The sequence below is a fragment of the Danio rerio genome, chromosome 10 (genome assembly GCF_052040795.2).
Source record: "Danio rerio strain M-AB ecotype USA chromosome 10, GRCz13ab, whole genome shotgun sequence".
NCBI lineage: Eukaryota > Metazoa > Chordata > Actinopteri > Cypriniformes > Danionidae > Danio > Danio rerio.
In genome coordinates this window covers 46611013-46631749 of record NC_141030.1, presented here as the reverse complement: position 1 = coordinate 46631749, position 20737 = coordinate 46611013, and the positions used below count along the sequence as shown (strand labels likewise).

Genomic DNA, 20737 nt, shown 5'->3' with positions numbered 1-20737 from the left:
ATAGACAAAAAAATAATAAAGTAGTGACTGCAGGATGAAGGAAAGTAGTGGAGTAAAAGTACAGATGCAGCACTAAAAATGTACTTAAGGAAAAGTAAAAAGTAAAGTAAAAACTACTCAAATACAGTAATTTGAGTATGTGTAATCATTTACTTTACACCACTGCTAGTGACAGACAAATCTGTGCATTGATCATCCTTAACACCCGCCGGTGACCTACTCAGACCTGCAGTTTCTCCATGTTGGGCGTTCAGCTTTCTCCAGCATCCGACGCCTAATCTGAAGCCTAATCTGAAGCTCTGCACAAGACGTTTGGCTATAGGAGACAGTGTTTCCTCTAGGATTATTTCCAGCTGTGGCGGCAGGCCTTTTTTTTTACACAGATCTACTAACCTGTGGCGTTATTTCAACGACAAATGTCATGAGCGCAGCATTAGAAGTCGAGATCGTGTTTATGTAATAGCCTGCAGCATGCGGATCTCTTTGCTTGCGCGCTGATTTCCTCTGCTCGTGCACAAAACTTCTTGCACGCTGCCTCAAATATAAGCCGCTTCAAGAGCGCGCAGATCTTCTTGTGCCCTCTCAAAGAAACTCTGCTGAAGTTTGATTTAGCGCGTTTATCTAACGAGTATGTCTCCAGCATTTATTAGATTTGCTAGGAGTATGTTTCTAATACACCTACAGAGAGTCTTAATGCGTCCTGAAGTAAAGTGAAACGGCTGTACGTCGTGTTTGCTGGCTAGTTACAGAAAAGCTTGCGCTGTTATCATTCACTTACCTTTTAATACGTTTTGGTGCATTTATAACCCGCTGTTAAAAAAAATCTAATGTTTTGAATGAGAAGCTGTAATGTAGCCATGGCGGGATGAAGAATGAATGTAGCCGAAACCAAGGGAGAAATGGTGGTGTTGGACTGAGCCTGGTTTCTTTCAAGGTTTTTTCCTTCACTTTGGTCAATTGGTGAAGTTTGTTCCTCCACTGTCGCCACTGACTTGCTTGGTTTGGGATCTGTAGAGCTGCGCATTGATGGATTTACTCTTCAGTGTTTGAACTCTCAGCAGTGATTATTAAACCACACTGAACTTCAACTCTGAAAACTGAACTGACACTGTTTCAATCTACTATAATCTTCTGTTAGGCTGTTTTGACACAATCTACATTGTAAAAGCTGTAAAAGACATTGTAAAAAGTCTTTCTGTGGCTGTTTATGTCTACCTGAATCGTGTTTGTAATAAATCATTTGACAGATGTTTTGTAATTGAAATTCTTTTGCAGGGTTTCAGTAACTTTGACTGTTTTCCAGAAGACACTGATGATCCTCTGGCTGATGAAGAGTCCGGCTGGGACTTCTGATCAATCATCGATCATTTTAGTCCAATTTATACAGAAAATCTTGAACTGCAACATGAAAGATAAAAAAAACAAAAACAAATCATTGCTATTTTATATTTATTGTAATTTTATTATGCATGCATGCATGTACGTATTCTGTTTATTAATTCATAATTTTTTTTCTTTAGCTTTAAAGAAATGGGCATTGTCTGTTGGTGTGTTTCAATGCATTTTGTGATTAATAGGTAAAATGTTAATAAAAAGATGCAAAAAAAAGAGTGGGTGATTTCTCCATATTTTACATTTCTGTCCAGAGAGGTCATGTTTTGATCTTCGATTGGTCTCACGCAGTCACGCGATGCAATTTTGCAGGTAAGAGTTTACCAAGCTTGAACTTTGCAATGCAGTGAACTGTGAAACTTGTCGCACGAGCTTGCGTTTCCAGTCTGATGCATGCATGTGCGTATGAATGGAAATCTATGGGGAGAAAATACATAAAAATGTGAAATATGAAGCAATCAAAAGGGGAAAGTGACAAAATTGAGAAAACAAAGAAATGTGTGGGAAAAGTGAGGGCAAAATGCAAAAATAAAAAATTCTAACTAAATATGTGAACTGTGATGGGGAAAAGGTCAAAGATTTGGTCAATAAAATGTCAGGAACAAAAAGGTTTTAGAAAAAGGAGGGAAAATGGAAGATCTTAAGAAAAAATTATCTGAAAAGTGAGGAAAAAACAGCAAAAATCTCAGAAATGCGAGGGAAATATTAGATATTTGAGTAAATATGTCTGAAAAAAATGTTACAAATGTGAGAAAAACTGTGGGTGAAATTTAAAAAGATGTGAATTAAAAAATGGCCAGAAATGTAAGGGAAAATAAAAATTTGAAAAGTTTTTTTTTTTTTTAAATCTGAAAGTGACAAAATTGAGAAACTGTGTGGGAAAAGTGAGGGCAAAATGCAAAAATAAAAAATTCTTACTAAATATGTGAACTGTTAAGGGAAAAATGTCAACGTTTTGGTCAATAAAATGTCAGAAAAATCAAAAATGTAAAAAAAAATGTTTTAGAAATGTGAGGGAAATGGAAGATTTTTGGAAAAAAAAAATTATCTGAAAACGGCAAAAATCTCAGAAATGCAAGGGAAGTATATTGGACATTTGAGTAAATATGTCAGAAAAAAATGTTACAGATGTGAGAAGAAAAAAAGTCAGAACTGAGAGTGAAATTTGAAAAGATGTGAACAAAAAATGGCCAGAAATGAGGGAAAATGTAAATTTGAAACAAGTTTCCAGAAATTTAAGGAAAAATGGCAGATTTTTTGAGAAATAAAAGGAAAAAATTAGGCAAAAATCTCAGAAATGTGAGAGAAATACATCTTACAGTTGAGGACATGTATTAGACTTTTTTTTTTTTTTTTTTACAAATGTGAGGGGAGAACGTGATAACTGAAAAAAAAAAGTTAATAAAAAAAATCAGAAAAATGAGGGAAAATGTTAAAAATGCGATTTAAAAATGTCAGAAAAATAAGAATTTTGAGACCAAAAAAAGTCAAACGTGGGGGGGGGTTTGTCAGAATTACATGATACTGTTCTAACTGCAAAAACTGTATGTCAGACCTGTGAGGAAAAAGTAAACGTGAGCTAAAAACCCTTCTTTTAAAAATCCCTTAATTGTGAATTTATTGAAATTGCAGCACTTACTTGATATAGGCGATCATATTTATTACGATTCTGAGTTACAAACTTGGAACTGCAAGAAAGGCTGACATGCGAGAGAAAAACTCAGTTACTAATAACTTTTCATTTCATTGTGCAAACAAGCATGAAGAATCCCTTCATTAGCGTCTCGATTCATAACTGAAACATGAGGAGACTCCGCCAGCAGAATCTAGAGGAAATCACATTGAGACAGTACAGTACAGTATATACAGATATATATAATCTCAACTCTACAGTCACTCAGACCTGCTGTCATCACATCACCCACATCAAAAATACTATAGTAATTCGTAGTAAATCCTCTAGTGTTTTAGATCATACTGTAGTGAAGCACTTAAATTAATCTGGTGTGGTGATCAGAATCAACGCAACAGATTAATTAGTTTATATTGCTGCAGCTTTTGGAATACCATAGCAACTATACAACATAATCTGTTGTAGTGATTGTATAGTTGCCATGGTAACTAAAAAACAACAATATAAACAAATAAATCTGTTTTCGTAATTCTCTAGTTTCTAAAGAAACCATACAATTACTAATATAAACAAAACAATCAGTTGTGGTGATTCTACAGTTACTTTGGTAACCTAAAAACCACAGTAAGTTAATCAAAGTAATCAGTTGTGGTGATTCTACAGTTGCTATGGTAACACACCAACTACAGTAAACAAATTAATCTGCTGTGGTGATTCTGTAGTTGCCATGGTAACACAACAACGGCAGCAATATAAACAAAGTAATCAGTTGTGGTGATTCTACAGTTGCTATGGTAACACACCAACAACAGTAAACAAATTAATCTGCTGTGGTTATTCTGTAGTTGCTATGGTAACACAACAACTGCAGCAATATAAACAAAGTAATCAGTTGTGGTGATTCTAGAGTTGCTATGGTAACACACCAACAACAGTAAACAAATTAATCTGCTGTGGTGATTCTGTAGTTGCCATGGTAACACAACAACGGCAGCAATATAAACAAAGTAATCAGTTGTGGTGATTCTACAGTTGCTATGGTAACACACCAACTACAGTAAACAAATTAATCTGCTGTGGTGATTCTGTAGTTGCCATGGTAACACAACAACGGCAGCAATATAAACAAAGTAATCAGTTGTGGTGATTCTACAGTTGCTATGGTAACACACCAACAACAGTAAACAAATTAATCTGCTGTGGTTATTCTGTAGTTGCTATGGTAACACAACAACTGCAGCAATATAAACAAAGTAATCAGTTGTGGTGATTCTAGAGTTGCTATGGTAACCTAACAACCTAGCTACAGTATTATAAACGAATGACCCAATCCTATAGTTTTTTACAACTGTAGGGTATATTATACTACAATACACCAGTTAACTGTTGTAAAAACTAAAGTATACTACAGTATTATTACAGTTGATCAGTTCCCTATAGTTAATATTACAGTATGCTGGAGCAGTCTTTATTGAAGAGTTGTAAATAATATAGTACTTGCAGTATAATGCACTTCACTACAGTATAATTGAAAAACACTGTAGTATTTTCTCATGTGGCATACTGTATATTTATGTGATCTGATTCACAGCAGTCATTACAGGTACAGTAATAAAAATAAAGCGTTATTGGCTAAAAATGCACAGCGATCTGTTCAGACAGGTTCAGTTTAATTCTTGAACAGCTTTTGTTGTTCTTCAGTGGCAGGTCAGGAAAACACTTCTAACTAAACCACACTACTTAGGGGTCATTTACATAGGAGACTTCTTCGCATCAAAAAATGTGAGACGTGGCACTTAGGAATGTTTTATAAAACTAACAAAAAGCACCTCCTCCGCCATGGTCCTGTAAAATAAACAGTTGTCATGCCAACTTGCGAGTGTAAATAGAAGCTTTCAACATTTCTGATTGGTCCACCGCTTTGGAAATGACATCGATGAGTGGTGCTGTGTAAAAGGTTCAACTCTTCATTTGACACAGCATCCTAATAGCACAACACACATTCAAGATGTGAATGTAATGCTGCATTCACAGCAGATGGGGCTAAAGCGGCAAGCGCGAGTCATTTAGTCAATGCAAAGATGCAAATAGACATCCTCCGGCACAATATGCACGTTGTTATAGCACGATTTGAACGATTAACATGTTTTTTGGGGGGTTTTTTTTATATTTTTTGGGGGGTTTTCACCTTAATTAGACAGGACAGTTGAGAGAATTGACAGGAAAGCATGGGACGCAGAAAGATCGGCATAGGACTGCAAGGCGGAATCGAACTCGGGTCGCCGTGAACACCAGAGTGCATGTGTCGACGCACTAACCACTACATCACTGGCGCCAACAGCGATTAACATGTTTAATATGCGTATCTCGTGTTTTACACAAATCGAAGTTGAAAAATTTGAATTGTAATGGACATTCACACCACGTTAACCAATCATGAGCTTTTCATGGTAGGGCCGTGATTATGACGTAGCTAAATTCCTCCTGCTAACACCGGACAACAGTTCATCAAACTGGGCTTGGCTCAGTCTGAAGCACCACTGAAAGCTCTATCATCCAGCTATAGTTTCTGGAGGAGTTGATGAACTCATAGAGTTGGGTGCACCTCTGAAAGGATCTAGAGGACTATACAAGGCTCCAAACGAATCTACGCTGTTTTTCAGCCTTCCTAAAGCACATTAAGCACAGCTACTATCTTAATAAAATCCATGTTAGCCATTTAGCCACGAAGCTAGAGTCAGAGGGCAGACAGAATTCGCAGAAGTGAAATTGACGAGCAAATGAAGAGAGTAAACTCAAAACTCAAAATGTTCAAGCATATATTTATGCGCAAATATCACAATTTATTTGTGCGTTCTGCGTCTGGTGTGAACACAACAGTCATGCAAGTCTATCTAGAGCGTTAGAAAGATGGAAAAGTAGCACTTTTGAATGGAAAAATGTGTTTTGTGTAAATGACCCTTAAGCTAATTACTTATAATTAACTTGAAATAGTTCAAATCTTAGGAATCTCTTTTGGCCTTGATGTCAAATGTGTGACGAAAACATATTTTTTGGTGAATAAAATAAAGCTTCAAATTTAAAGCTTAAAATGTTTATTTTAAAACATTTAAATTATTAAATAGGCAAACTAAATTGATGCTAAAGGTAAAAAAAAAATGTATATATGTGATAAAATTTGTTTTATAATAATTAATATAATTAATAAAACAAAAACTATATTATATATAAAAAAATAGCCAATCACAGTCTTATCTGATGAGCATGTGAACCAATGGCCAATCAGAAGTGTTTAAGCCCTACTATAGTAATTTATAGTAAATACTAGCGTTTTTCAACCAATATATATATATATATATATATATATATATATATATATATATATATATATATATATATATATATATATATTGTGATTCTACAGTTGCTATGGTAACATTAATTATAGTGATATAAACAAATAATCTGTTATGGTGATTTTAAAGTTGCTATGGTAACGATAATTATAGTAATACAAACAAATAATCTGTTGTGGTGATTCTAAAGTTGCTATGGTAACAATAATTATAGTGATTTAAACAAATAATTACGGTGATTCTACAGTTGCTATGGTAACAATTATAAGTGATATAAACATATAATCTGTTACTGTGATTCAACAGTTGCTATGGTAACAATAATTATAGTGATATAAATAAATAATCTGTTACGGTGATTCTACAGTTGCTATGGTAACACAACAACTATAGTTATATAAACGAATGACCCAATACTGTAGTTTTCCGCAACTATAGTGAATATTGTACTGCAATACACCACAGTTTACTGTAGTAAAAACTCAAGTACACTACTTTAGTACAGGTTTACTATAGGTAATATGCTGGAGCATTCATTAACAAAGAGTTGTAAATAATATATATATATATGTGTGTGTGTACACAGTATATGGTACATGGTAAAAACAGTATTTACTATAAATGACTTTAGTTTTGGCAGGAAAGGGGCATTTATAATAGTTTAGTACCAACTTCTTTTGACAACTCTAGAAGATGATGAAGATGATGAAGGTCCGTGTGTTAGATGATAGCAGAGGAGCCTGATGATGATGATGATGATGGCTAGGATGAAGAAGATGATAATGAAGGTCAATGTGTCAGATGATGCCGGAGGATCCTGATGATGGTGGTGGTGATGATGATGAAGGTCAGTCAAAATCAGTATGTCAGATGATGGCAGAGGATTTTGATAATGATGGTGATGATGACGAAGGTCAGGTAGTGTGTCAGATGAAGGTGGAGGATTTTGATGATGATGATGGTGATGATGATGAAGGTCAGTCAGTGTGTCAGATGATGGCGGAGGAGCCTGAGGATGATGATGGTGATGATGATGAAGGTCAGTCAGTGTGTCAGATGATGGCGGAGGAGCATTATGATGATGATGATGATGATGATGAAAGTAAGTGTGTCAGATGATAGCAGAAGAGCCTGATGATGATAATGAAGGTCAGTGTGTCAGATGATACCGGAGAATCTTGATGATGATGATGATGAAGGTCAGTCAGTGTGTCAGATAATAGCAGAAGAGCCTGATGATGATGATGATGATGATGAAGGTCAGTCAGTGTGTCAGATGATAGCAGAAGAGCCTGATGATGATGATGATGAAGGTCAGTCAGTGTGTCAGATGATAGCAGAAGAGCCTGATGATGATGATGATGAAGGTCAGTCAGTGTGTCAGATGATAGCAGAAGAGCCTGATGATGATGATGATGATGAAGGTCAGTCAGTGTGTCAGATGATAGCAGAAGAGCCTGATGATGATGATGATGAAGGTCAGTCAGTTTGTCAGATGATAGCAGAGGAGCCTGATGATGATGATGATGAAGGTCAGTCAGTGTGTCAGATGATAGCAGAAGAGCCTGATGATGATGAAGGTCAGTCAGTTTGTCAGATGATAGCAGAGGAGCCTGATGATGATGATGATGATGAAGGTCAGTCAGTGTGTCAGATGATAGCAGAAGAGCCTGATGATGATGATGATGAAGGTCAGTCAGTTTGTCAGATGATAGCAGAGGAGCCTGATGATGATGATGATGAAGGTCAGTCAGTGTGTCAGATGATAGCAGATGAGCCTGATGATGATGGTGATGATGAAGGTGATGATGGCGGCGCAGGGCTCTGTATGCTCCTCAGGGTCCACCTCCTCCTGCTCTGCCTCTTCAGGTTGAGACTGTCCTCCTGCTGGCGCTCCTTCAGGGCTCGCTGATAGTGATCGTCCTCCTTCAGGAACCAGACCGGCGGCCAGCGCTGCTTCTCAAAGTACTCCTGGTTCTCTAAACAAACACCATTGAAGGAGTTTAAAACACAACACACACAACTGCCATAGCATCAAATTAAACAATAGCAAAAACAAAATATAGCTGCAAGCAGCAATTAAGGGGCCAAGCACTTTTGGCCAAAAGGTGGCGCTGCTCCAGAAGTTTTTGAGAACTTTCAGGGCATGGGGTTGAATCATACCATGTTTTGTAATGATATGTGAATATGTTGGTAAAATATAGCATTTTTGGGCAAAAATTTAAATGGGCGACGCCCAAAATGTCTGACTTGTGAAAATCAGACATCATTTGACTCGACATGCTCTGCTGGATGTAATGAGACCAGTTTTATGAGTTTCGGACGAAAGGTTGAGACGTTATAAACCAAAAAAGCAAGTTTTTTATATCTCTGACCACTAGGTGGCAGTGCGCCAAAACTCCGCATATAACCTCAGACCCTAGTTGTCATAGCACACACCAAGTTTGGGGTGATTCGGTGAATGTGTTATGGAGATATCGCCTCAAGTCCATTTTCGCAAGTTCTTCGTTAAAATTGATCACAAGTTAAACGAAAACGGTTGGTCTAATCAACTTGAATTCCATAACTTTTGGTTGGCATGGTCTGTAGATCCTGTGATTCAATTTTGGTGAAAATCAGAGTAACGGCCTAGGACGAGTTTGATCAATTAGGTTTTTCCAAAAATTTCAAATAGCAGGCAAAAAATGTATGACGGAAAATGCCGTCATAGGGTGAGTTTGAATCGGACTGAGCCAAGGAATCAGAGAAAAAAAAGAATTTTGATTGTAGCGCATTCGGTTCAAAAGTTATGATAAACGTACGTGAAAGTTTGGACAAGTGGTGGCGCTAGAGAGTTTGATTTTGAGACTTCATATTTGGTCTGATTAATGTTAAGATTGTCCTCTATCATTGTGCCAAATTATACAACTTTCCCGCATACGCCTATATTAAAATCCGGCGGAAGAAACGGAAGAAGAAGAATAATAGGAACGCTAACGAAAGCAATAGGTGCCTACGCACATACGTAGCTTGGCCCCTAATTATAAGTGGGGCATAAACAGCCACCAACATAATGAAAGGGTATTCAATCTGAACAACACAACTGTAAATGAAGCTCTTCTTCCTGCAGTACCTGCTGATTTGGCCCTCATGTCTCTGGGAAACTTGCGGCACACGTTGTTGTAGTTGGTGCAGATGTGATGAAGGCACCAGCTGGTGAGCTGCTCGGCACAGTGGAACTAAAACACACAAAAACAAAAGTTATCAGGTGGTTCCTCATCTAGACACCACACTGATATGACATTTAATTCACCGTTTACACAAGATAACATTTCAGCACCAACAATACTCACAATGCAGGCTCTTCATTCATTCATTCATTCATTTTCCTCCAGCTTAGTTCCTTTAATCATCAGGGGTCGCCACAACAGAATGAACTAACAACTTATCTAGCATATGTTTTACACAGCGGATGCCCTTTCAGCTGCAACCCAGTACTGGGAAACACCCAACACTTTCACATTCACACACATACACTACGGGCAATTTAGTTGATCAATTCCCCTATAGCGCATGTGTTTGGACTGTGGGGGAAACCGGAGCACCCGGAGGAAACCAACACAGGGAGAACATGCAAACTCCACACAGAAACCAGCCGGTACTCGAACCAGCGACCATCTTGCAGTGCTAACCCCTGAGCCACTGTCACCCAATGCAGCGTCTTTAATTTGTGAAGTGCATGCAAAGTTAAATCATCATGGATTCTTAAAAAATTCTCTCGCGTACAGACTTCACACACATTTCATTAATGTGTGCAGATCTGTGTGGACAAGAGCCACCTCCTGGTCAGCCGTGAAAACATCTTGCAGATCGTACATGAGATTAATTCTGTTGAAATCTAAAATCTAAATTCACTGACTATTGCTGCTCAAGTTTGCAGTTGTATTTTTACCTGAGCCATCTCTAGATACAGCAGCACGTCTCCATCAATGTCTGTGCCCGCCGCAGCGCTCTCCTTCAGCACAGTCACAGTGTGGAGCTCTGCAGAAACACACACTATTAACACAACCCTGGAAGACAACTCATGCCTAGTTCAGACTGTGTGATTTTAGCCCTGATTTTGACTCGAGGTTTTGAGAAATCGCCGACAAATGCCTGAAATTACAGGCAAATCTGTGCTCATGCACGTGAGTGACAATCACACAGTATGAACGATCAAAGACGCAATCTGAGAGCCTGCGAGATATTTGGCGTGCTGAATATCTGGAGCTGTCGGCGATTCAAATCATGCTGTGTGAAATGAGTTTTGACTGAAAATAACATCAGCGATCACCTACAGCCAATGAGAGAGCAACTTTCACTTGTGTGTGTGTGTCTGTGTGTGTGTGTACCTGCTGGCCAGCTGGAGGTTGAGGGAGAAGTTAAAAGCGCTCATTTTCAGTTTATTTGGATCCAAGAAATGGAGGAATAACTAGTAGAGGTTTGTTTACCCGTGTCTGTTTGACGTTCAATACAGAAAGTTAAAAAAGAAAGTTGAGGAGAAATGGCTAATTCCCTTTAAACCCAGGTGAGCAAATATGTACATTTTCTACCCCATTAAAGGCTTCTTCCTCATTATGTAGTTAAAAACAAAAGATATACGACGTGTTTTTGGCTGTGAGACGCAGTTTGGACGAAGTTTTCGGCGATTCTTTCTATTGTAAAGTCATGCAGTGTGAAACCCCCTAGTCGTCGATCCATCTTGCAGTGTAAACAAAGCAGCGACAAAACGCTAGCCCAGATAGTCATGCAGTGTGAAAACATCTGTGACATGACGACTTTGAAAATCCTGCAGTCTGAACTCGGCATAAAGCAGAAATACCATCACCAAATCAGCATATTGAAAAGGATTAATAAAAAAAAATTCACAATTTTTCCTCTAATATTTTTTCTTCTGGAGAAAGTCTTATTTTGTTTTATTTTGGCTAGAATAGAAGCAGTTTTTTTGTAATTTTGTTTAACCCATTTTAAGGTCATTATTATTCACCCCTTTGTTCTGCAGACAATCCAAGACTAATAATGCTCAAACCACTGTTATACAATGACTTGCCTAATTACCCTAACTTTACCCTAATTACCCTAGTTAAGCCTTTAAATGTCACTTTAGGCTGAATACTAGTGTCTTGAAGAATATCTAGTCAATTATTATTTACTGTCATCATGGCAAAGATAAAAGAGTTATTAAAACTATTATGTGTAGAAATGTGTTGAACGAATCTTTCCGTTAAACAGAAACTGGGCAAAAAATATAGAAGAGGGCGAATAATTCAGCCTTCAACTGTATATATATATTATACTGACACATCAGGGGTGTCAAACTCATTTTAGCTCAGAGGCCACATGGAGGAAAATCTATTCCCAAGCGGGCCGGACCAGTAAAATCATGGTGTATACAACATAAAAACAACTTCAGATTGTTTTCTTTGTTTTAATATGATCAACATAAAGCATAAAGCTGGAGCGTGAGGACAACACCATCTCACAGAAATTCCAAACTTTTTAATATAGTTGCTAATACATATGGATTCATCCAATCTCATTCGTACAATTTAGTATGATTTGTTTCTCTATCAAATGATAGTTGAGTTAGGGGCGCCACAAGGGGGGTAAGTTAGGACGATTCTAAGGGCCCATTAATTTAGGGGGGCCCCAGAGATCTTATCAAGGGCCCGCATCAAACCCCGCCCCCGCCCCTCACTTATAATCGCGACCCCCCCCCCCCCTTTCCGGCTCTTTACTTTTATGAGCGACCCCCCAGCCCTCTACACTTTACATCTCCCACCCCCCAACCACCCCCTAAACTTTTATCCACGCTCGACCACCTCCCCCACCCCGCTGTTCACTTATATCTGCGATCCAAAAGCTTCTTTATCGCAGGGGTTCTCAACCTTTTTCACGTTGGGCCCACTTCTTTTTCTGATCAATGTTTGTAGGCCCACCTGAAAAACTAACTTTTCTCAAAAATATTTGTATGAAATGCTCATTTAAACCTTTATTTATTATAAATATATGTATTATATATGCACAAATGTATTATACATATCTATTTGTCTTTATTTGTTGTGCCTTCTATTATTTTCTATTATCGGCATTTTATAAAAATTAAAAAAATCTATGATTTTATGTAAATTTAATTATATATAAAATTAAAACTGTACATATAAATATATATATATTTATTTATTTTTTAAACATACACAGATTCAAAGAGAACCACAGGTCAACAGGCAGACTGCAAAAGAGCAGCTTCTGCTTTAAGCTAAACTGACTGAATATCTACTATTAAATATAAAAATATACAGACGTTAAATACAGTAAACACCCTAAATCTGTTGATCTGATAGCGGTTGAGTTTGCAGCTGGATATTATTGGGGGATCGCTGACAGAAACAGTGAACATCACCGCCAAATGGCGTCTGAAGCTCATATGCAAGTTAACTTACTGTATATGACAGAAACACCACTGGGCTTCGCTAGATCCTATATGGGCACGCATCTGTTATACATCACAGGACATTAATTTGGACAAATATGCAGATATATTAAATAGTTCACACAATAATACACAAAGAGAGACTTTCACTTCACGCATAGTTTGTGAATGAACCAACTTACATGTTGCCAACTAGTAATCAGTCACAGAACTTGAGAAAGTGCATTACTTTGTTCATTTTAATACAGCATATTAATAATGAAATCCAAACATTATATTATTATATTGAGATTTAATAATCTCGTGGCCTACCTGTAGGATCGCTTAGGCCCATTAGTGGGCCACGGCTCACCGATTGAGAACCCCTGCTTTATCAGATGAAATTAACCGTTTGAAGCTGCGCCATCCAGTGGACACAATTGGAACAGCAGCTTCGTTTATTGAAAAATTGCAGCTCGTTTTTGTACTTTACAGAATCATCTTGCGAGCTGGATTAAACCTGTTTGCGGGCCTAATTCGGCACCCCTGCTCTACAGTGTTTAGTCAGTCATCATTGAGAAGATAATGACCTGTAAGCGCGACTAGATGCGGCAGACAGAGGCGATTAGCCAGAATGATGAGCTCCATGGTATCCAGGTCAGGTCTGGAGCAGAAGCGTCCCGTGTAGAGATACTCCAGCACCGCCTGCATGCTGCTGCGGCTGGTGTTCGGGAACAACACCTGTGTGTGGAGCCAAAGTAACACACCACAAAAGATCAATACAAAGATGATCAGTGTACGACATGAAGACAAAAGCACTAGGGAATACACAGTGATAGTGTTTGGCAGTATATGTAACATCTGTGTTGCGATGAGGGTGGTGGAATGGATAGCGCTGTAACAGCTAGAAGTTCGCTGGTTCAAGTCTCAGCTGGGTCAGTCGTCATTTCTAGCTGGAGTTTGCATGTTGGCATTGTGTTTCCTCCGGGTGCTATAGGGGGAATTGGGTAAGCTAAATTGTTCGTAGTGTATGTGTGTGAATGAAAGTGTATGGGGGTTTCCCAGTGATGGGTTGCAGCTGGAAAGGCATCCGCTGCGTAAAACATGTGCTGGATAAGTTGGCAGGTCATTCCGCTGTGGCGACCCCAGATTAATAAAGGGACTAAGCCGGAAAGAGAATGAATGAATGAATTCTTTCTACAATAAAGACTGTATGTTGTTGTTGTTTTTTTTTACCTCGATACAGTTCAACTTACTTTTAATACTTTGTTATGATGATATTAACCAGTATTATGGGATACATGCCGAAGCATGCTAATAGGACTTTTAATTTGCCAGTTAATCGCTTCCGGTGAACTGAATACCATTGCAAAATCGGCACGTTTAAGGTCTGATTTCTTTAAATATCAGCGATCTCCACTGGCTGAGTGATATCTGATATAAAGTGGGTCTCAGATTGTACAAGAAGCACTGCATTAAATTACATTTTCCACCTCCATGTTTTTATAATATGAGCATTTATTTTACCCCAGTATAATTAATGGAGCTTCTGCGCCAGCCTGCCGATTCTGACGGGCGCGTGCGAGTAAACGTCTTTGTGTCTCGTTTTACGTTTAAGCTACTAAATTAATGCCAAAGTCTGTTTAACTGAATGTATTTTAATAACATTACAACATCTATGCTGTAAAAGGAACCAAAAAAAATGGAAAAAACACACAATAACAGGTCACCGGAAGTTCATCGTAATGAGAAACCTGTGGGAAACACACTAGCTCGGCATACACCCTATTTAATATTATTTATAGCCAGTTGTTATTGATTTATCTCTGTGCTTTATTTTTATTTTGGTATATTTTTGGATAATTGTGTATATTTTATACAAAATACAGATACACTCCCCTACACAAATCATTCCGATCAATATAACACTATGAATTCTTTCCAGTTACTGAAGTCATATTGTGAAATTATATTCCTATCACGATGCATATAACAGAAAAACTAAATATCACTTCTTTTTTTTTTCCATTATCGTGCAGCCTTAATATGATGATTGTTATTCACCTCTTTAGTGGAGCTCTCCACAAAAGGCCCACCGAACATAGCAGCCATCCAATCGCAGCTGGAGATGAGCAGGGGTTTATGGGCCTCGACGGTGCCGTCATCTAGCTGAAAAACCACATCTGAGAAAGCAAGAAAATAAAACTTTAATCATGCAAACTTATCATTTTTGCAGCTATAATCAATATAGAACTAAAAATCACACATTCAGAGTTGAAGTCACAGTTATTTGAGCTTTTGTGAAATTATAACTCTTTTATATATATATATATATATATATATATATATATATATATATATATTTTTTTTTTTTTTTTTTTTTTAACACATTTCTAAACATAATAGTTTTAATAACTCATTATTTCTAATAAGTACTTTTATTTTGTCTTTGCCATGATGACAGAATAAAATATGTGACTAGTTATTTTGCAAGATATTAGTATTCAGCTTAAAGACTTAATTAGCTGGTTCGCGCCTCGGCTGGGTCAGTCGGTGTTTCTGTGTGGAGTTTGCATGTTCTCCCGTGTTTGCGTAATTGGGTAGGCTAAATTGTCCATAGTGTATGAGTAGGTATGGATGTTTCCCAGTGATGGGTTGCGGCTGGAAGGGCATCCGCTGCTGAAAAAATATGCTGGATAAGTTGGCGGTTCATTCCGCTGTGGGGACCCCGGATTAATAAAGGGACTAAGCCTAAAAGAAAATGAATTACTATATTGTTTTGTATTGTAGCTGGGCGTCACAGTGGTGCAGTAGGTAGCATAATCGCCTCTTAGCAGGAAGGTCGCTGGTTCGAGCCTCAGCTGGGTCAGTTGGTATTTCTGTGTGGAGTTTGCATGTTTTCCCTGTGGGTTTCCTCCGGATGCTCCGGTTTCCCCCCACAGTTCAAACACATGAGCTATAGGAGAATTGAACAAGCTAAAATTGTCCGTAATTTATGTGTGTGAATGAGGGTGTATGGGTGTTTCCCAGTGATGGGTTGCAGCTAGAAGGGCATCCGCTGTGTAAAACATGTGCTGGATAAATTGACGGTTCATTCTGCTGTAGCGACCGCAGATTAATAAGGGACTACTAGGGACTAAGCCGAAAAGGAAATGAATGATTTAATGAATGTATTATAGCTATTAGTATTGACCTTAATATAGTAAAAAAAATAATTATTAAACCAGACAAAAAACATGCATACTTTATCTAAAAGAAAAAATTGGAATTGAAAAAAATTATGGAAACAAAATTCACAAGAGGGTTAATAATTTTGACATAAACTGTATGTGGCTCTACAACAAAATAGTCAAACTATCATAGTTGATTTACAGGTTACAAATTTGAAAACTAATCTCAATAATCAAATTTGCCAAAATTTTATAATTTTAATTTTAATTTTTTTTTATATTATCATTTTATATTTTATATTCAGTTGAATTATTCGTCCTCCTGTGAATTTCTTATATTTTTCAAATATTTACCAAATGATGTTTAACAGATTCAAGAATTTTTCACAGTGTTTCCTATAATATTTCTTCTTCTAGAGAGTCTTTTTTGTTTTACCTCAGCTAGAATAAAAGCAGCCTTTAGTTTTTTTTTTTTAATAGTGAAGATATTTAATGGACATGGTTTTGTTTAAATGCATCAAAAATGATTGTCTATATTCACTGAAACAGGAATCAAAACATTCATTTTCAAAAGGGGGTGTACTCATTTATGCTGAGCACTGTGTGTATATACAGAATTATTCGCCCCCCTGTTTATTTTTTCCCCAGTTTCTGTTTAACGGAGAGCAGATTTCTTCAACACATTTCTAAACATAATAGTTTTAATAACTCATCTCTAATAACTGATTTATTTTATCTTTGCCATGATGATAGTAAATAATATTTGATAGATATTCTTCAAGACACTTCTGTACAGCTTAAAGTGACATTTAAAAAGGCTTAACTAGGTTAATTAGGTAAACTAGGCAGGTTAGGGTAATTAGGCAAGTTATTGTATAATGATGGTTTGTTGTGTAGACTATCGAAAAATATATAGCTTAAAGGGACTAATAATTTTTACCTAAAAAAATTAAAAACTGCTTTTATTTTAGCTAAATAAAACAAATAAGACTTTCTCCAGAAGAAAAAATATTATCAGACATACTGTGAACATTTTCTAGCTCTGTTAAACATCATTTGGGAAATATAAAAAAAATAATACTTTCAAGGGGGGGGGGCTAATATTTCTAACTTCAACTGTGTATGTGTGTGTGTGTGTGTGTTTGTGTGTGTGTGTGTGTATATATATGAGTAATCATAAGTCATAATAATAATAAATAATCAGAAAACATTGTGATTTTTTTGTATTGTTTAGCAGTAAACCATTCCAATAGTTGTTTAGTAAATCAGTAATTATTACTATTATTTTAGCTATACTGTATATAATAGCAAATGCTGCCTAGTTCTTTGTATTACTTTATTTGACTCTTTTAGTACAATAGTTTTAATATAATATTTGTGAATTTTGGTAATAACAACATTAAAAAAAATAATTATAATTATTATAATTCTCTAGTTTAGCTCCAACTTTAATCAAACACATCTGCTTATAGATTTCTAGTGATCTTGAAGACACTGATTGGCATGTTTAGGTATTTTTGATTAGAGTTGAAGCTAAACTATGCAGGACACTGGCTCTCCAGGACCGAGTTTGATCACCCCTGCTCTAGTCTGTAAAAAACAAATCTGTAAATTAGCAGTTTTCTGAATTTTGTGATTCATGATTTTTATTTTTTCCTGTTTATTTGTGCTTTTGAATTGCATGATCTACTGCATGATCTTGATCTTTCTTCCAACAGCTTTTAGCATTAAAAGTGATTTTTATTAACATGTTTAATAGTTTGCAGTGCTATATTGTCAGGGTTGATGTTGTATATTACACTACAAACACCTTGTAATAATAAACGGAAAACAGTTGTGAATAACAAAATATGGAAACTGTTAATTAACGGATATTTTTATAGTGTAGTATTAGTACAGTATAGATATATTATGATATATACTGTATATTAACAATATGTTCACAATAAAAATAATCAATTCCCCCAAATCAAGCATCACAGTAACAAAACTCCAACCTGAGAAGGTTCCTTTAGCCAAGCACTCCTTCACCCGATTGGTGCGTCGCACATGGAAAGCCTTTGTGATCTCCTGGTTCATAAACGCTTCATTATTAAGGATATTAGCGACCATCATGCGCAGGTCGAACACCTCCAGCAGCTCCGCGATGTGAGCAATGTGCATCAAATCCTTTTCATTTTCATCCAGCCGTCCCGTATAGAGATAGCGCAGGACCACAGCAAACGGCCCAAACAGCACTGAGGGATCCAAATGCACCACTGTCATTGGTCGAGAAACAAGCGTAACGGGATCCTGAACGCTTTCTCTCCTCATGCTGATAAAAGCACGACCCAAAGCTGACGAAAGTCTCCCTCCGTGACTCATTTCCAGGGGAGCATCATTAGTCAGGGTCCCGTCGCTAATACAGGCCCTCATTTTCACCGTACTGTCTTCATCTATGCTTTCGGACACGGGATGTTGATGTGAGGTTGAATTTTCACTGTCAGACAAGACAAATATGAACATAATTAGTATTGTCATCAGTTAAAATGCAGTAAATGCTTCAACATTTCTGCTTTCCATCGACTTCTTGTTATAAAATCTGCTGCGTTATTTTTATTTTACATTTGAGTCTAATCTCAACTCTAAAATGGTGACTGTCTTAAGCATTCATTCAATCATTCATTTGCCTTTGGCTTATTTATCAGAGGTCACCACAGCGGAATGAACCACCAACTATTCTAGCAGATCTTTAGTAAATCTTTTCTTTAGTCGTGTAGTTCTAAAAACATCAGGGGCCTCATGTATCAACGCTGCGTACGCACAAAAACTTTGCGTACGCCAGGTTTCACGCTCAGAATCGCTCACGTTTGGATTTACTAATGATGAACTGAACGTGGGAATGTGCACACCTCCACGCCAGCTTAATGGCTGGCGTACGCACATCTTTTGTGCGTGTCTGTTTTATATCCATTGGCGACTCCTAGAGGCAGTTGTGTTAAATTGCACTCTATAAAGTGTCTGAGCCTTGCAATGGCAGCTGTATGAGACGGGTTCAGCAGGTATATAAGGTTTCCATACCATACAGTTGACCGGCCAAACATTAAAGCACAATTTGCAGCGGTCGCCTGTTTTCCCAATGTAATCTGAGCGATCTACTGCACGCACATTGCTATAAAGACACTATCTGAAGATGAATTTGCATGCGTGAATCAGAAACATTTCCATTCAATAAATGTGCAAATAAAATATGATGCACAAACTTATTGATTCCTACTTGTCTTTCTCGTTATAAATAGTTGGCAAAATCTGATATGTAGCGGGGAAAAAAAAAAAAAAGAGTTCATTAGACGCTGGATTAGAACCGAGTTCATGCTCGAACGTGTCAATCATGTTGACATGCGTCTTACGAACTGCACCACTTAGACTGTTATGGATGCTGCAACATTTTACACCTATAAATCACACTATTTCGTTTTAATTCACTCAGTGCGATGTTCAGACCCAACTGTGTTAACCGCATCAGCTAAACTCTCTATTTTTTTTCTTTTGTTGTTAATTCCGGAGAGAAAAACTTGCAAATAGCACCGCTTTTCTCCGGTCTACCTCCGAAAGGAGCACCTCCAATTCACATTTTGTTCAAAGTTTCTCTTTTTGCTTGATTTAGCCGTTGCTTTTTCGTTGAGTTTTGCCAAAGTATAGTCATTTGCATATTCATACGGGGGAGGAGGCAGGGAGGGGTTTTGTGCTCGTGCATGTTACGCTTAGTTTCACGTTCATTCAGATGTACAAAAGAATTTGCGTGAGATTCGGCGTACGCAGTGTTTCATACATCTGAATTTTTTTCTGCGTACGCACATTTACAGCTTTGTGCGTACGCAATGTTTTAGTATGATTTCCACGCAAGTCTTCGTGCATGAGGCCCCAGAACTTGATACCTTTTTGCACTGAAAACCATGTGCTCTGGTGTGAAACAACATGCTCATTAGCATATTACATATGATCAGCAATAACACCAAAAACTAGTTGAAGGACAACACGGTGGCTCAATGGTTAGCATTGTCGCCTTACAGCAAGAAAGTTGTTGGTTCAAGTCCCAGCTGGGTCAGTTGACATTTCTGTGTGGAGTTTGCATGTTCTCCCACCCTATAGGGGAATTCATTCATTCATTTTCTTTTCGGCTAAGTCCCTTTATTAATCTAGGGTCGCCACAGCGAAATAAACTGCCAACTTATCCAGCATATGTTTTACGCAGCGGATGACCTTCTAGCTGCAACCCATGACTGGGAAACACCCACACTCTCATTCACACACATACACTGAGGACAATTTTAGCCTACCGAATTCGCCTGTACTGCATAAGTTTGGACTTGTGGGGGAAACCGGAGCAGGCGGAGGAAACCCACACAAACCCGGGGAGAACATGCAAACTCCACACACAAACGTCAACTGATCCAGCCGAGGCTCGAACCAGCAACCTTCTTGCTGTGAGGCGGCAGCACTACCTACTGCACCACTCTATAGGGGAATTAAATAAACTAAATTGGCCGTAGTGTACGAGTGTGTGGATGAATGTAGAGTGTATGGGTGTTTCCCAGTACTGGGTTGCAGTTGAAAGGGCATACGCTGGTAAAACATATGCTGGATAAGTTGGCGGTTCATTCTGCTGTGGTGACCTCTGATGAATAAAGGGACTAAGCCGAAGGAAAATAAATAAAGACCTGTTTAATGTCATGTGACTGAAGCTAACCACTAAGTTTTGTTGTTGTTGTTGTTT

The 20737-nt window shown here is 37.6% G+C and overlaps 1 protein-coding gene and 1 long non-coding RNA gene across 12 annotated transcripts in view; one reads left to right on the top strand and one right to left on the bottom strand.

Annotated features, from left to right (window-relative positions):
* The first annotated feature begins 1454 nt into the window (after positions 1-1454).
* On the top strand, positions 1455-6000 carry LOC147835178 (uncharacterized). The gene is made up of 2 exons (XR_015501569.1): positions 1455-3919; positions 4287-6000. It is a non-coding gene; the product is annotated as an uncharacterized LOC147835178 (long non-coding RNA).
* Positions 3032-20737, bottom strand: part of rhobtb2b (Rho related BTB domain containing 2b) — a 29955-nt gene continuing 12249 nt past the window's right edge. For 3 of the 11 annotated variants that reach the window (XM_087271371.1, XM_087271375.1, XM_087271373.1), the window contains 6 exons: positions 17979-18460; positions 14876-14994; positions 13402-13552; positions 10313-10401; positions 9494-9599; positions 6632-8360 (listed from right to left, as the gene is read on the bottom strand). In XM_087271371.1, coding sequence (XP_087127497.1) covers positions 8140-8360; positions 9494-9599; positions 10313-10401; positions 13402-13552; positions 14876-14994; positions 17979-18460 — 1168 coding nt within the window. In that variant the 3' untranslated portion in view covers positions 6632-8139. Of the gene's footprint in view, positions 3219-6631; positions 8361-9493; positions 9600-10312; positions 10402-13053; positions 13824-14433; positions 14995-15196; positions 16061-16972; positions 18461-20737 lie in introns of those variants that run through there. The other 8 variants (XR_015501520.1, XR_015501519.1, XR_015501518.1 and 5 more) reach the window with 8 other exon arrangements.